This window comes from Delphinapterus leucas, chromosome 8 (assembly GCF_059928025.1).
Source record: "Delphinapterus leucas isolate spDelLeu-1000000601 "Yukka" chromosome 8, BTC_Dleu_Yukka2, whole genome shotgun sequence".
NCBI classification, from domain to species: domain Eukaryota; kingdom Metazoa; phylum Chordata; class Mammalia; order Artiodactyla; family Monodontidae; genus Delphinapterus; species Delphinapterus leucas.
The window spans coordinates 91,905,903-91,923,815 of record NC_143136.1 but is presented as its reverse complement, the minus strand read 5'-3'; the positions used below and the strand labels follow the sequence as shown (position 1 = coordinate 91,923,815).

At 40.2% G+C, this 17,913-nt stretch overlaps 1 protein-coding gene across 1 annotated transcript in view; it reads left to right on the top strand.

The window, feature by feature from the left end:
- THSD7B (thrombospondin type 1 domain containing 7B) overlaps window positions 1-17,913 on the top strand; it is a 758,467-nt gene that overhangs the window by 723,602 nt on the left and 16,952 nt on the right. Inside the window, exons 20-23 of the mRNA XM_022569631.3 lie at window positions 9,340-9,485; window positions 14,913-15,072; window positions 16,281-16,454; window positions 16,555-16,650. Of these exons, the coding sequence (XP_022425339.2) occupies window positions 9,340-9,485; window positions 14,913-15,072; window positions 16,281-16,454; window positions 16,555-16,650 (576 nt within the window). The remainder of the gene's footprint in view (window positions 1-9,339; window positions 9,486-14,912; window positions 15,073-16,280; window positions 16,455-16,554; window positions 16,651-17,913) is intronic.

Below are 17,913 nucleotides of genomic sequence, written 5' to 3'. Positions count from 1 at the left end.
AATGAGACAACTCTGCATTTAAATCATGCCTTAATCCTCATGCAGCACAAGCTAAAAGTGACAGACAACCAGCAAATAATCAAATGCAGCAATGTATGGCACAGATGAACTTGTTTCTTAAAAGAGACCAAACTCTGGCGCCGAAAAGGTTGGAAACTATCATTGAAAAACACCTGCGCCTTGTCTCTTCTAAAACGGTGTGCCCGCAGCTGTCTTTTTAAATTTTTTTTCAATAATCACTTTATTTTATTTTTCCAATTCAGAATATATTTATTTAGGGCCTTTCCATAGTCAGTTTATATTAATATAAGTTTGCCACCTTTTATTATTCTTTTTTTTTTAACATCTTTATTGGAGTATAATTGCTTTACAATGGTGTGTTAGCCTCCGCTTTACAACAAGGTGAATCAGCTACACACACACACATATCCCAATATCTCTTCCCTCTTGCGTCTCCCTCCCACCCTCCCTATCCCACCCCTCTAGGTGGTCACAAAGCACCAAGTTGATCTCCCTGTGCTATGCGGCCCCGCAGCTGTCTTTTGTACTAGCCGCTTTCTTTTTTCCAAGTGGTGACGGCAGTGGGGCAGGGACCACAAGAGGAGACAGAGTTTATTTAGTCACATGAAAGTGCGCAAGCAAGTTGCAGGGGAGTCTGACTTCAGCACCTGCGGCTCTCCGCTGACTTCTTTATCAAGAGCAAACTGCACACCGTTGTCTCCGTTTAGGAAATCACCGGGCTGTCTGGCAAATCCTAGCAAGCTGGGTGTCCTGGATGCTTCCCCCATAGCCACACTTCCCCATCAAACCCACAGAACTACATTGATCTGAGGGGAAACTTTGAAATGAGCTCTTTATTTCCAAGAGTCTGGGTTGTCTCTTTAATGTACACCTGATGCTTGGCATATACTTTCTAATTGTGTTAAAGATTTCAAGGTTAGAACAGCTTGAATCCAATTTATTTCACGTTAAAGAGAGACTAATTCTAGACTTCCACTAAGGGATCTTTTTAGATAGATTTCAAAGATCAAAGCATGTAATAGAAGAGCTTAATATTTGGATTAGTCATGATCTTTGTTGAATTTTCATCAGTTCAGTGGAATGTAGCACTCCCTAAATTTAGCATATCATGAATTATTCATAATTATTATTTAAGCAAAACGTTCCAAGAAGGTTGTTAATCCCAGATTATGATTTGTTCCTCTTTCATAGTTTTTAATTCAGGGTGTATGAGTTTATAATATTTCTCTATACTATGTAATCCAGCCTGCCTCTTGTGTTTCACAGATGGCATATGATTTTTCTGTCCACTCTAGTCCATAATGAAAATAATAATTTTGTATTAACTCCAAAGCACCACAAGTTTGTGCTTTCCAGCTTTTTTCTTTCTCTTTTTGTTTAAAGATTTTAAAAGGCAAGCCAGTAACCTTCAGTTTGTGTCTGAATAAAACAGGATCAGTGTCATATCCTTGATCACACACAGTCCAATAGTTATAACAGCTCAAACTTATTGACTATATCAAGTAATTAGTTCCTATGACAGAGAACAAGCAGCTGAATTATAGAATGGGAAAAAAGAAAGACTAGAGGAGAATATCCAGTTTTAAAGCTGGCTTTTCCAATGGCCAGTTGTAAGACTGAGCCAGCCTTTGCAGAATTCACTTCCACTATCTTTTATTGGTAAAAAGATGAAATATTAGAATAATTACTTTTTAATATCTATTGGTCAAAGGCACAATTATTGGTACCAGGAGTATTTTAGCTCTTTACAAGAGTACTATGAAATTATAGGCATAACTTTACAGGTATGGGGACAGGCAATTAAGTAACCTGCTCAAGGTCACACAGCTTGTCAGTTGTAGAGGAAACATTTGAACCCAAGTTCAGGTGTCTTCTAAGCCCCATTTTCTCCACTGTGCCCCTTTACATCTGACACTGTATATGTAAATGTTCATGTTATGTACTTGGTCCTGGGTTGGGTGCTATGTCACTTTATAAAAATTCTCATCATTTTTAGGTGTATTTAAGAATAAGCAGAGGAAATGGATCTCAGATTGGAACATAAAGGGCAGTGAGGGCTTTAAGTCTCTCTGAATTTTAAGCCTCCTAAATGTATACTTGTCTCATAATTAGCAGTGTTGCATATTATTATCTCTTCCATCTAATTGGAATATAGCTGCAGGGAGCCAGTCTTCCAGACAGGGAATGTGTGAGACTGATAGAATAGCTCCAGGATTGCTAAAATCACTCTCTGTGACTTTGTCATCTTGCATCTCACGGAGAGAGCCTCGTTGTGGGTATTTCTGCTGTATACTTACAGTGGTCTGTCAAGTTTTGATACCTCTGAATGGGTCTGAAATGTGACTGTTGGGAATAGAACTGAAAATAAGCAGCTAGAATGCATACGCACTGTCACAGAGAAATCTGGAGCTCTATCTCCAAGCAAAGGCAACGGTGCCTAATCTGCCTTTAAAAGACCTATCTCACTCCCGTGATACCATGGTCTATCTTGACCTCTAAAACTGTGGTCTTGTTACTTCCTTACTTCGCTAACCCCACCCCCAAATAGTTGGTCATGGCTGGGGCTCATCTATTTTACTCTGAAAAACTTATGGACTCTTTGCCTTGCCTAACTTGAGTGTTCTCTATGATGAAAGGTGTCTGGATGCCTGAAGCCATTTTTAGACAAGCCGAGGAGTCCCTCTATAGGGGAAACTCATGGGCTGTAGCTCTGAAGGCAGAATCGTTACTGCACCTTCCATCTTCAGCAATGCCAAACACATGCTGAAGATCTATCTTGAGGCTGCAGATCAAGATCGTAGTTTTTCTCCACTCCGTTATATTAGAAAATAACCTTGATCCCCACTCCATGTCAATCCAGGCTGTATATTTACAACAAACTTGGCACTTAAAAAGTAAACTTGGATAAAAATTCCAGATGATGTGTGTTAAAAGAAGTAAAAAACAGATGTCCAGCATAAAGAACTGCATGAAATTAACTGAGCATTTTATAGACAATCTAACTTACTTCTGCTTTCAGAAATTTACTCTGCCAAGTACCCAAAAGCAAATAAAGAGTTATCACAGAGTAAGGTGTTAATACCATAATTGTAAGTAGTTTCTTCTAAAGGAAAATATGAAATGTATGAATACAGGTAACCCATTTATTGCAGAGGGGAGGCCTAAGTGTACTTCTCAAACTTGTTCAAGTGGCCTAATGACCTCAGCAGAGCATCTGATACCTGACTTGGACCAGGTGAGATTTGTTGGAAAGCAGATGCTTTTGGAGTAAAAGCAATTTGTGTTCCCATCCTTCTAGCTGTGTGACTTTGCAAAAATTATTTAATTTCTCTGGGCTTCAGTTTATCACATAGGAGATGAGACTGGGATTCTTGTTGAAGTGATACATTTGAGGCGGGTGGGGAGAACAGGTGCTCTCAGGGGAAAGAAAACAAAGAAAACAGGATAAGGAAGGGAACAGAACTAAGCAAGAATATGCTATATCATCTCTATATCCTAGAACATTGTATTCACTCAATTAATTTAGACCCTCCCTCCATAATGAGGAATACTTTTATAATGACAAAAGGTATTATACAATAAATTGCCTTAACCACAGAGACATATGTGATTAAAATTAATAGATTGACCTGACCAGCTATTAACGAGGTGGTTGTTAGTATCCCTTTGCTTCTGTTTTCATTTATTTTGTAATCTGCTAGTATTTTCAACTGACTAATACTAGGTAGCAGCCACCAAAGGCTTAAGAATAAATTCAAAGTAGCAAATACTTAAAAGTGGAAACATTTTATTCAGTAACCTAATTTTTTGGTGCATATCAGGAAGGACCATCATCACCTTGAGGTTAGTGACACTGAACATCATTCTTTGCGGTGTAGGTTGGCCAACCCTTACAGATGTCAGCTCAGGAAGACCATTCCCTGCCAACGGTTGTGCACATGCCTTGAAAATATAACTCATGTTAAAAAAAAAATAGTTCCCAGGTGGAAAGCAAACCAGTAATAGTAATATTCAAATAACATTCTATAAGCTCAAAGTGACTTCATATACTACTGTCTTCGTATTTACATGGCTGCGGTATGTTGGAGTTTATAGGTATGTTCATATAAATTGCTCAGATATTTAATGAACTATTTAAGATTAAACAGGTATGTTCTTCATTGCTCTATTCTTATATTTCCTTTTCCAATTTCCCATTCAAACGTACTTTGCATTGTGTGCCTGGGTCATATTCAAATTGTCCAGAGCTATCAAAACCATGATTTTCAGTTAATTCAATGAGCATCTGTCAGGGCCACAGAAGAACCATTGTGTAGAGCCTATCACTGTAACAGTGTTGGTGACTGGCTCCCTGTATCTGAGTGTATGGTCAGAACAGAGAACCGTTGTGTTTGACTCCATCTCTTTTTTATGAATGTATACATTGACAAATATATAACGAGTTTTTTGTTGTTTTTGGGTTTTTTTGCGGTACGCGGGCCTCTCACTGCTGTGGCCTCTCCTGTTGCGGAGCACAGGCTCCGGACGCGTAGGCTCAGCGGCCATGGCTCACGGGCCCAGCCGCTCCGCAGCATGTGGGATCTTCCCGGAGCGGGGCACGAATCCGTGTCCCCTGCATCGGCAGGCGGACTCCCAACCACTGCGCCACCAGGGAAGCCCTATGTAACGAGTTTTGAGGGGTTTTTTTTTACTGCTTAAAATTTCCCACATCCCCTTTGTCAGTGGAGCCTCAGAGTGAAGCCTGACCGCTGCTGAGTTCAATGGGAGTGTGATCTGGTCCAATATGCTTTAAAACTGTATGCAGATACCAGTATTGGCCTTTCTTTGAGGGGGGATGTGTGTGTGTTACAACTAGTGTGCCCCACTGTCTGTTTTCTTCTGGAAGTCTTACCATGCAATCCTTTTTCCTTCAATGCCAGAAATTATTGCTAATTTAACAGTAGGCCTAGTATCACTGTTGCTTATAATGAGTTCCCAATATTCCTAAAGGGAGGGGAGGAAAAGTTTCAGAGAGAATTGCTAGCAAACTTAACCTACTGTAATCTGGGTCTTTATTCAAGTGGAAACATTTTGGAGCTAGTGCTTTTCTCTCTTTTATAGCCTGAAGTGCAGAAGAATAAGAGAATCCGTTTCTATATCTCATTGGTATTACCCATTAAACATATTGTCTATATCAACTATTGAATTCAGGTTTCAAATAGATTTGTAAACCCAAACAAGAGTTGTCCGGAGAGTGTCCAAGAAATTTCTCTTATTCTTAGATTGGAAGCATGAGGATGTGGACGGCAGCCACCTTCACTCTTACTCCGAGGGCAGAAGGAGTGTAGGCTAGGGTGTAAGAGGTTGGGTGGGACCAGGCTAAATCATTATGGACTTCGTAGCTGTGTGCATTTAATGTGAAAAAGCCCAATAGAATACAAGTAGCATGCTTTATATACCCATTACAGGTTTGTTCCAGGGCCAGGTCTAGGAATTGATATGAAATAGTAGTTGTCAAAATAAACGATTAAAAATATTAAGATTTAGCCAGCACCTACTCTATTTTAGTTATGTTGTTAAGGTAGTTCATATATGGTATTTTTAAATTCATATACAACATGAGATTAGTCCAAGGAGTCCTCATCATCTCAGTATTCTTCACCTGAATCAGCATAATTGTGAGATCTATAGGAAGCAGAACCCCTCATACTATCAAAATATTTGCTGTTGAACTGACCACTTGTAAAGCCGTCCCCCAGTCAGCGAGTCTCCTGGATTAACGCACATGCCCTGTCATTGCATCAAGGTATTTGTTGGTCCATCTCTAGCTGCAAATGGAATGTTTACCCACAAAAAAGGGGCACAAAATGGAGCAATCTGTACACCAAAGATTAAGCGGAGCTCTTGAGAAAATTGATGAAAAGTGACTCAAATAACAAAGATTCTATGATCAAACTGCAAAAGCCAGTCACAATAGAATAAAACTTTCATAGGGTCATCATAAAATTATGTAAAAAATATCAATGGTTGATTTATTCTTTGTCCTAATAATAACTGCATAGTTGCAATTACCTGCACGGTAGTTGATATTAGATAAAATAAACCCACTTGCATACTTTTTACTTGCAGAAAAAGTCCCATTTAGACATTTTTCATTATTTATTAAAAATAATTGAATTCCTATTTGAAATACATCCATTTTTAAGTGGCATCTTCCCCAGCATGAATTATCCTCAGATAGTGACTCTCCGTATACTTAATTTTATTTTACAGGAGAGGAAATTTATGCTCAGAGGAGTTAAAGTACTTTCATACAGTCACATCATTTACTAGCTGTTAATTTGAGAGAACTGTTTCCAACAAGAGAATTTTGATGCCAAGTCCAGGTTTCTTTGCGCCATTCATCAGCTATTTTAAAATGTTCTTTTTCTCATATTCTATATCAGATCATAACTTTAAATATCTTTCATTTGCCCACATCCTCCCCTGCTTTCTCCTCTCATGAAAAATCACTATCACAAAACAATTCCTTAAGTCTCCTGCCGTTAGAGGTCCCTTTTATAATAGAATAATTACTGCCGAGAGATAGGTGCAAGGCTGAATATTAAATCCAGTGTGATTTTTAGAATTCCAGGGACCATTGGAAATGGTGGGCCTCCTTGTCTATACCATCTGTATTCCATGTAGCTAGATTTTATATTTACAACTTCAGTAATTGTGGGGAAAGTGCCTAATTTAAGGGATATTTTCTCTGATTATTTAATTTATACAGCCAAATACCCCTGACTTAGAAAAAGGAACTTATTAAAAGATATCAAGGAACCCAAAGAAACTTGAGGTGCAGTAGGTACCTTTTATACCCTCGTGCCTTCATTGGCAATATTTTTTTACGAGCTTTAATATTAGCCAATTAAACATGATAATATACTTCAAAATGTAGAATGATTATATGCTTCTTGATAGAAGTTGGCATCGTTTGAAAATCGTATCTTGGTGTTTGGATAGCAAAAGGCAGAGAAATCACATGGATGTGCTTTCAATGAGTGGTTGTAAGACTTCATTATTTCAAAAAGTAACGGCATCATTTTTTTTTTCCATTGACTTCATTAGGTTCCCCCCACCTTGATGTCCAGCAGAAAATATCTGTCACTTTAATGGAAATAAATAAAATAGTCCTAAAGTAATGGCCATGATGCATGCCATCAATTCAAGAACAAGCTTGAAGTTATTTGGTTTTAATGAAATAGAACCTCTTTAGCTGTGATAAAAGTGATACTACATTGTCATTATTCTTACATAGATGGATAGAGAACAGAGTGCAATGATAATAACATTCGGGTAATAGATACTTAGCTCAAGAGAATAAACATAAAGATTATCATAAAACTGAAGAGTATTTAAACAAGAATTAATGTGAAATCTTGAGCCAAATGTGTTCATCAAGCAGGGACAGTGTTTCATATGAATAAGGTGATGTCCAACCTGTATGATTTGATTTGAGTGGTGCTGGGAAGGGACATCTGTCCAAAGCATATGTTCTTCTCAGTGCCCAGGGGGCAGAATGGGTAGATTCTGTTATTCGCAAAGCCTATGTTACCTATAATATGGAAAAATAATAGCATTTCCCTCCGGGGTTGTTATGATTATTCAGTGAGTCAGTATATTTAAAGTATTTAGAAAATTGCTTACCACATGGTATCTGCCAAATAATTACGGTGATATATCATCACACATTTTCAGATACCAGATAATATCATATAGACAATTTATAAAAATATGAGTTAAACAAATATTCAATTAGTGCTTAATATATATGGAGTACCATGTTAGGGACAGAATCCCAGGCCTCAAGGAATTTAGAATCCAATGACTAGAACTTCCTAGTTTTCCTCAAGGGTCTTCTCAGAGAGAATTAGTTTACCACCAAATCTATGATAATATTCTGGTGGTCACTAAGAGGTCTAGTTCACTGAAGGTGTGAGTTACCCTTACTTCTCCCTGAACTTGAGGGCATGTGGGAATTCTTAGCCAAGGTTTTCAAGTGAATTCTATGCAGAAGTGAAGTCATTACTCTCTTTCCATTTCTCTTAAGAGGTAAATGTAGAATCTTTGACATCAACGAAGAGACCCCACTTTTAATAGCTTTAACAGTATTCCCTCAACCTATTCTCTTCTTAGCTCTTTCTGTCCAGCCACACTGGCCTGTCAGGCCCTCAAACCTGTTCTGCTCCTTCAGATTTCTGCTTAAAGCTCAACTGCTCAACTGATTCCTTCCCAGACTGGGCGGCATCCCCATAACATGCTCTCATAGAACCTTCTGTTCTGCCTTTAACATTTATCACAGATACAATTACATAATTAACTTTATAACACCAATGGAAGGGCATGGATTCACAGATAATTAATTCACAGATAGCTAATAGTAATGAAACTATATGCACATCATACCTCATCAGTAAAAAAGGAGTAAGGACAAGAGGGAGTAGGAGGGAGAGCAAGAGACAGAAACAAAGACACTTAAATTCTATCCACTCTTCCACTTAATGAGCTTATGACCTGATGCCTAGGAGTGGGTATAAGATGACATGGGAGCCCTACTCTTTCTTGAGCTATTCTTATTAACCAATTTCCTTTCATTAGGAAATGGAGGACTAGCATTTGAACATACGTGTTTCAAACAACATGGCTTCTTCACAGAAGTCAACAATTTTATCTTGTACTCGGTGAAAAAAGAAATTGGTCCTAAAATCTAGGAAAATTGGCCATGTTGAATTAATGGAGAGACACTATTGGAACCTCAGGGTGGCACCTTCCTAGGGAATTTTCCAGGGTAATTTGGATTATATGCAATTTTTACCTTACTTTCTGATTTAGAACCTAACAAAGAAGATACAACTCTATTTTTCTTTAGTATTTGTAATCCTAGCATGGAATATAAGGTCTGTGAAGGTAGAAGGTACATCTGGCGTTTTCACCACTATATCCCTAGCCCAAGGCAGGATTCTTGGATTATTTTAAAGCTTAATAGATAAATATTTGTTCACATTCAGCCAGTGTTTATGGGGATCAGTCTATTTGGCAACAATACAGAGTTTGGACTTAAGCCGGCTAAAGTAGAAGACAGACAGAATTTCAGATCCTTAAGCGTTATGCAGACCTTAGATAACTTGTGTCTCCATAGAAACCTAAATTAAAATGGCAGAAAAACTGAAACCTGGACATGACAAAGTTCAGTGTGTTTTAATGAAGCCTTTTGTATGTAAGGCAACATTCTGTCCTTTAATTCCCTTTCCAAGCCAAACTCTAAGGGAAAAGCTGACATCTTCCTTATCATTTTAGGTCGAATGAGCCGGACTCGATTTATCATTATGCCAACCCAAGGAGAAGGACGGCCATGCCCCACAGAGCTTACCCAGCAGAAAACCTGCCCAGTGACCCCCTGCTACAGCTGGGTCCTCAGCAACTGGTCTGCATGTAAATTGGAGGTAGGTCATGGAATGACAGAGAAATGCTTCTCAGTATGTCCAAAGCACTTGTCTAGTCAAACCTATGTGCTGATGGCACAAATTTCACAATACCAGGGGCCTGGCACGGTGTATTTTTATGCAATGGAGAACATGGAAAAAAGAACCAAATGACTTAACCTCACACAGAGTGATATTGCTAGGAAAATAAATAGCCGTTCATTAGGCACTATTTATAATAAGCTGGTTCAGGGGACTTCCAATCTCTTTGGCATTCTGAAAAATCCTCTATCTTCTTGGCTTGTGGGAAATATCAAAGCATTATGCAATTAGGCAAAACCCTGATGCTATGGAAATGCACAGCTTGCTGTAGACTCTATTTCCTAAAAAAGCACTTTTAGGCTTAGACAAAATCTTGCATGTGGGCAGAAAACCAAAAGTGTATGAAAGTTATATTTTAACATTATTACACGAACCAAGGTTACTACATTTTCCTCAATGATTGCTTTTTATTGACCTGAAATATAAATGCCTAGTAACATCATGATATATCACATACCCAGAACTTTTGCTGGGTCAGCAAAGATCCTCTAGGGCATTTTTCTCTCTGGCTTCTTGTATAAGAAAAAGCACGTTGATTTTCTCTATTCTTATTTTACTGGTTTATCCTTCAGTTCATATTCCAAAGCAGATTTTAATTAGGTAACAATAACTTTGATTATGCATTAAGAAACCTGCAGAGTATTCTCATGGAGATGTTTAGCGTTCCTGTCAGGATGACATTGTCATGCAGCATTATTATCTTGCAGAAGTTAAATGCCCATGTATTTTAATAAGTCCCAGAGGAACAAAAATGCCTGGTACATTTGTTCAGTCTCCTTTTTACAGAAAAGAAGGTAACCATGCTAATTAATTAAATAGTAACCTAATAGCTTTAAATATGAATACTTTGTCTTAGTCTAAAACCCTCTTTCCTGAACCTTCAGCAATTTTTTAAGTGCTGCTTGGAATCACAATTAAGAAAATGGAAGGAAGATTTCTCCTGATAATTGTTGAGAAAGTACAGAAAATAAATTCAAAGAATTCAGGAACCCATTGCAGGGGAAGGGAGAGAAAACACAGGAAGAAGAGGGGAAGGATGGGGGACAAACTCCACACTCCATGTCTTACCAGCCATACAACTGCTACTGTACCTCACATGTTCTCTTGTACTTTCCCTTTTACCTTCTCAGGTATCAGGAACCTTTTTTTTTTTAATAGACATGTCTGCCAATTTGTCCCATAGGAACATTAAGGGGAAATGTCAAATGTAATGTTTCAGTTTGCTGTCAAGTATTGAGCTTTAGCCAGAACCACAGGGGCCAGAGTGGTGGGTTGCGAACATTCTCTGTAGCAGTGCTGGTGGGGATAGAGAGGGGGCGTTGTGGCTTCTATTGGAGATACCCGGGCACGGAGACCCTGGAGACCACGAGAGCAGGTGTATCTAGAAATTTGAGAAGTGTCTCAGATTTCTAGATGAGGTTATTCCCTCACTGACACTTCCAGTCGGGAGGCAACTGGAGTTGGACTCAATCCAGGCAAAGCTCTCAAAAACCAAGGCTGTAGTAATTATTCCTGTGTGGGCACCTTACCCAAAGGAGGCCAGTCAGCATTCTTCCCCAAGAATCTGGAATGGCATTGAAGCTGTTCAAAGATACTGTCTTCAGGAATTCTTAGCTGCCACATTTTCCCACCTTGTAGGTAAAGTTAGTCACTTAGAAGCAAGAAGAACAAAGAAGATGACGCTAAAAAGCAGAGGCAAAAGAGAAAGTGAATCTTGATGATATTTGAGTTGAGTTTTTCCTGAGTTTGAACTGTAGTCCCGCTCTTCAAAGCCTACTTGTGAATGCTTTGTGAGGTAAATTAACACAATATCTTTTCAGCGAGTTGCCTTTTCATAAACATTTATGTAAGCTGAGTTTGGGGAATTCCTGATTAAAATACACGTGGGCCTCCACACACAAAGGAAGCGCACTTCTCCCACAGCTGTCCTGCTTCTCCTCGTTCTGTAATACCTGCCAAATGCAGGTTGAAAGCTCATTCACCGGAGGTGGTAGAGATGTTGAAGTGGCTGATTGCCATCAAGTGTACCGAACCCTAATAAGAGGAGCTCGCACAGGGCTCAGTGGATATGCCAATCCTGCCTCCATCTGATGTGGAAAGGGATTTGCAAATGGAAATCTTTATCCTCAGGCTTCACTTTTTTTCAGGGTTTCCTAACTCTTCCCAAGTTCCCCAGCTGATAGCACGCATCCACACGTATGCTGCAAAACCCGTTTCGGAGCTCAGACTCTGGAGTCCAGCAGGGCCTCATTTTGGTCAAGATTTTTTCCAGTTCCTCGCTCTGCAGTTTTTGTCAAGTTCTCAAACTCTCCAAACCTCTGTTCTCTTATGTATATCATGGGGGGTAGCAAGAGTAGCTGTTTTGCTAGGGGCTTTCGGTAGGGATAGACAAACTAATATGTAGTGCTGAGCATAGTGTCTGACGTAAGTCCAGAGCTCAGTAAATTGAGGCTGTTGTTACAGGTTCGATTCCAGCTCTGATTATGATTGTTTGCACCATCTGCTGATCCACATCTGGTGATGCCGATTCAGGGTATACAGAAAGTCCCTTAATGATCTGGACAGGAGAGAGTCAGTGACAGAATCCTTGCCGTTGACCATCTGGTTCTAAGAAACCTGGCTCTGTTTTCAAGCCCTAGCGTGTGAAGCCTCGTGAGTGAGATTGAATGAATGCTTGCTTTATGAATGAAGCTATCATGCTGACGGTGATTTGTCTTCACATAGCAGCTGTTGTTGTCAAGGTATGAGATTAAGGTTGATCATGGATACATACTAGGAGCACATTATTGTTGGTCTTGGTTTTGAAAGTGATCCCTGATGTAGACTTGTTTCCTGTCATTTCTGCACACCCCATCTCCTGGAATGTCAAACAAAGCTCTATGCACACCCCATCTCCTGGAATGTCAAACAAAGCTCTAATCAGTTGCATCTCCTTGTTACCGGAGGTTCCAGAGAGCAGTAACTTCAAATTTCAGACATGCTACAGTATCTTCAGACTCCAAGTTCGCGAACTCTGACACTCTATAGCGAAACGTACACCTTAGACAATTCTGCCGTGGATCCATCATCTGGAATAATAAGTGATAGAGAGAATCCTATCACTTAGAGAGAGAGAGTCCCAAACAGAAATTTAACTTACACTAGGTATTTTCCACTTTAGGGGGTGAACATTTACCAGAACATTTGGTTTGAATGAAGATACTGTGAATTGGTGTTGAACTTCTACTTCTCCAAAAAAAAGCACACTCAGGTTCAAAATCAGGGTGCCTGTTTTAAACAATTTCACAGTGACCGTAGAGATATTAGAGCAGCTATGAGGTATTGATAGATCCAGTGTGGGGCTTGCCCTTGTTAGATAAACAAATCATAATTCTTGTTAAGACGGCTCTAGAAGAGGAGGTGGTCGTTCCTATTTGTGTGTCTACTCAGTTCCATCAGGCCCTACGTTGCTGCAACTCAGGAGGAGGAGAGGAAAAGTCTCCTCCAAGTCTCCCCTTTTCCTTTCTGCCAGTGTGGCTTTGAATCCGAACTTCCTTCTGTAAAGAATTTTTCTCAGCAGCCACTCTGTACCATCCTGCGCATCCGGCAGTCCATCCACAACCTGCCCTTGATGCTCAGCAGCCACTGCCGCAGTGCCTTGACCTGGCTGGTGCTCAGCAGGCCCGTCAACCCCTGGGTCACCTGCTGCACGCCCAGAAGCACTGTCATGGCTGCTTTCGCCGCCCACCCCGTCCCTCTTCGCTCCTGCTGCTGCCACGGCCACAGAAGCTCCCCGGCCTAGCAATGCAGTTTCTGGGTTCTGTTGAGGTGGGAGGGGGGTGGGAAATAAGAAGGAGCTGAAACTCAGTTTCCCAGTACGGCTGCACGCCCAGAAGCACTGTCATGGCTACTTTCGCCGCCCACCCCGTCCCTCTTCGCTCCTGCTGCTGCCACGGCCACAGAAGCTCCCCGGCCTAGCAATGCAGTTTCTGGGTTCTGTTGAGGTGGGAGGGGGGTGGGAAATAAGAAGGAGCTGAAACTCAGTTTCCCAGTACGGAGCCCGGTTGTCTGACTGTCACCTAATAATGATTTGTAACATGGAGCATATCCTTACCTGCAGCAACAGAGCCCGTGCAGAGGGTCATCCTCTCTCTCCCTCTCTCTCTCTCTCCATCCGTACCAGTAGTAGTCATGAAAGCTGTAGCTCTTCCACCAATTTCTGGACTTAGTGGGAGCTGAGTAACATACCTTGGAAGTACAGAGGAGTTAATACTCCATGGGGTGAAGGTTGATCAATGAGGACTGAATCCAAGGAGGAGCTACATGTAATGCCTCTCCCTTTTTCCTCCCTCCCCACCTCATGGATGGTCCTACAGCCTGTCTAGAAGATGTTGTGATTGACCGAGAAACCAGCTGTGTTTGCTCGGAAGTTTAGGCCAGTTGACAACACACTACCTTATATTTCCTTTTCCTCCATGCCTGCGATGGCTCTTTCACCCTCACTCTTGCTATCCCGGGATTTCACCTCCTTAGTGTAGAAGCTTTGTCTTAGGCTCTGTTTTCTGAGGCATTTATGCAAAAACAGAGCTACCCCTCTACAGTTATCCAAATAGCCAGTGGACTTTTTTTGAAGTATGAGCCCCTGACTAAAACCGAGGAGATAATACTCATCTCATGAGTATCTGCTAAAAATGTTACGGTAGGAAATCTTTCATCAGGCAGATGGTTGCGCTAGATAACCACTAAGTGCCTTCCAATTCTAAACTTCTGTTTCTGTGAGACACTGCACAATTTTTTTCTAGTCGCCAAGAATAATATAAGCGGGACTTGTATGAAATATCTTCAAAGAATAGTATTCAGCACAGAAGGCATTCTGGGAAAACAACTTCTCGTGGCAATAGAGAAAATCAGCGTTTTACTGGAAACCCAAACCTAATCCATGTGAGAAAGTACTGAATTCCCTACAAAAGAAAAACAAGCAAAGCAAAAGAGAAATATACGCTCTGTGGCTGTACATGCTCTCTTGGGGGAGTGATTATGGACTAGGCCATTTTATCACATACACCTAGACAAATTAGGTATTGTTTTTCTTTTTCAGTCAACCCTGGCTGAGTTCCAAAATGAATCATCATATTCTGAGTGCATAAATTCCAAGGCATAGATTTTCATTTGTACTTTTAGTTGCTCTATCAGCTCTAGGAGAATTGCTCAGGGATGCCTTATCGTCAACAACTGAAAGATAACTCTCAAGAGGAGGAAGCTGCCGGGATATGCAACAAGGGTTTTTTTGAGCAAGAGATGGCAGGGGCCCAAACTTTGAGATGATCATGATTTGGGTAATGCTGACAGCATCCTTTCCTCTGACAGGGTGGAGACTGTGGGGAAGGAGTCCAGACCCGCAGCCTCTCCTGTGTGGTCCACAGTGGTTCAATGTCTCACTGGACTGTACCTGTAGACAATGCACTGTGTGGAGAGATGCCCTTTCAAGATGGCATCCTGAAGCAGCCATGTTCTGTGCCTTGCCCAGGTAGGCAATTTTAAATGATCGGGAATGCCTTCCATGGTGACCTTTCTATTCATTTCTTTCTGAAGCAGCCATGTTCTGTGCCTTGCCCAGGTAGGCAATTTTAAATGATCGGGAATGCCTTCCATGGTGACCTTTCTATTCATTTCTTTTCTGTTAATTTCCTGAGTTCTCTCTCCTCCAAGTTGAAGTTTTTAACTAACTTTAATTCATTTGTCATTGTGGTTATCACTTTGGAATATACCTCACAGCTTCAACAGAGGCAAAGTAGGCCAGAGGGGGGAAAAAAAGCACTGGACTTGGAAATTTAAGAGCTAAGTTAGAATCTTGTCAGTATCACTTCACTGGTGTTTTACCTGGGACATACAGTCTGGTCCCTTTGAGCAATGGTTGCTCCATCTAGAAAATGTGTTAATAATACCTGACATGACAGCACCTAGCACATTGGCCAGCGCTCAAAAGATACTGACGGAATCCATGAGTGGATGAACCCCTGGGTGATGACATGGGTGGGGACAAGTAAGGCTATAAGTGCACAGAAACACTCTGTTAAACAGTCAAGTTCTATGTAATCGTGAAGGTCATTATTAGTTACAGAAGATTTACGAGGTTATCTTAATCCTAATAACACAGCTTAGCTTATACGACATGAGTTTAACGTGGCTTAATATATCCTTATAACATGGCATGTAACATATGTGTGTGTAAAAACACATACCTACATATGGACATATATGTATACACATAGATGTGTGTATGTTTAGATTATTAAATTAAACATTCTTTAAGTTCAAAGACATTCCACTTCAGTAACTGACTTATTCCCTTTATATGATTTCTGTGAACATCTACTTTATGATGTTACGCTGCTCTTTAAAAACTGAGTTGATGTAATCTTTACACTTCCTTTTAAAAATGTTATTATCACTAGTAGTCGCAGCGTTCTCTAGATAAAACTGCCATGATTGGAAGCAAAATGATGGCAGCGTAGTGTTTGATGCTCTTTTGCTCAACTAGATTAAACCATAGATTACTTCCTCATTCTTAGTATTTTCTAATTAGAAAATTTATCAGTGCGGAATGCATAGTTTCTGGAACCCACCCCGTCACTGGACCACCACACAAATCTCACCGTGAACCTGTGCGTGTAGATGGCGTTAAGGGCCAGTTTTCACGTTCTTTCCTCTGCTCTGTGCTGTGCAATCCTCCAGGAGACTGCCATTTAACGGAATGGTCAGAGTGGAGCACGTGTGAACTGACCTGCATCGAGGGAAGAAGCTTCGAGACTGTGGGTCGCCAGTCTAGGTCAAGGACATTTATAATTCAGTCTTTTGAGAACCAAGACAGTTGCCCCCAGCAGGTTGTAGAAACACGCCCTTGTACAGGTACCAAGAGCACTTTTCAACTCTTAGCCTTGACTGATCAATGCTTCTTCTGCTTTGATGTGACGTATAATAGAACCGCTGTTATCATATTTACTTGCAGGAGGTAAATGTTATCACTACACATGGAAAGCAAGTCTTTGGAACAATAATGAACGAACTGTATGGTGCCAACGTTCAGATGGCATTAACGTCACAGGTATTCCTGCCTAAGATTCATGTGGGCACTTCAAAAAGATCTCTGAGTGCTGCTGGTGGTGAGAAGAATTAGCGTACAAATTATAAGCAAAGGAAGACTGGGCAGTGGCCTTAGACGAGCTTCACGACAAGTTGCCATTAGACCGTTGCATCTTAGAAAGCAAACACTTCTATTTGAGAAGTCCCATATATCAGACAACTTAAAAAAATAAGCTGAAACACAATAAGATTTCCTTAAATATCATGATCTGAGACAAAGACTGAAAGAGACAGATGTTAGTTTAAAACAATGGTCTCTAAAATGTTTAAAGATGTACCTTTCAGTAAAAAGTATTTGAGAACAGATCTCAACGTATTCTAAAATCCTTCACTACTGTGCTAATGTATCATGATATGAAACATGTACAGAAAGTGAAATTAAAAGGGTTGATAAGGATATAATAAAAATTAAAATATATTAATGATGTAAAAAAAACATTTTGCTTTAAATTATAGATGCTTATGTTCAGGTACTGAAAGCTTCACTTTTTAACAATGTGTTAGTCATGATCGTTATTTAATATCTGACTATAGACTGAGGTGAAGGTGTCTTCATTTATGACAGTGAATGCAATTTGATTCTACAAATGGTCTTCTCAGTCATTTGAAAGGGCTTTTTTTTGATGCCTTCTTATCAAAGAAAATTAAATTGTCATTCTTTTTACTTAGTCCTGTGGCTGACTAAGAACTCATCAGAATAGGAGAATTTTGATTTTTCTATTGGAATAGAAAGATTGTTAGCGTCACCTTTTTCTAGTTTACCTGTTTTTGCATTAGTGGTCGTCCCTTTAATCCACAGTTTTTCCATACAATAATTTATTTTAAGCTGCTCGTCCATTTTGTAAGTTACTGTTAAAACTTAATATACTGTAAATCTACCTAACCAGGAACACAGAACGCATCACACACTGCAATATGCTGAGACTTAACGGACTGGTAAGGGTTCCACTATCAAATTCTCTGTATGGAGTGCCCAGTGTACATCACGGGGCCATCTGATGAATGAGTTCAGGCTACCAGTGTCACCTGCTAAGTATTATTAGACCTTAATTTCATTCTTAAAATTTTAAATGTTAGATAAACTGTACAAATTCTAACATGTTCTTCCCGACTCCCAGGAGATCCTCTCCCCATGGGGTTCACACACTGCATGGTGGCGATCCCTGGTTTGAGTGCAAAACACCCCCTCCAAACTCTGTTGGCAGCAACGGGGCTGTGCTGGCAG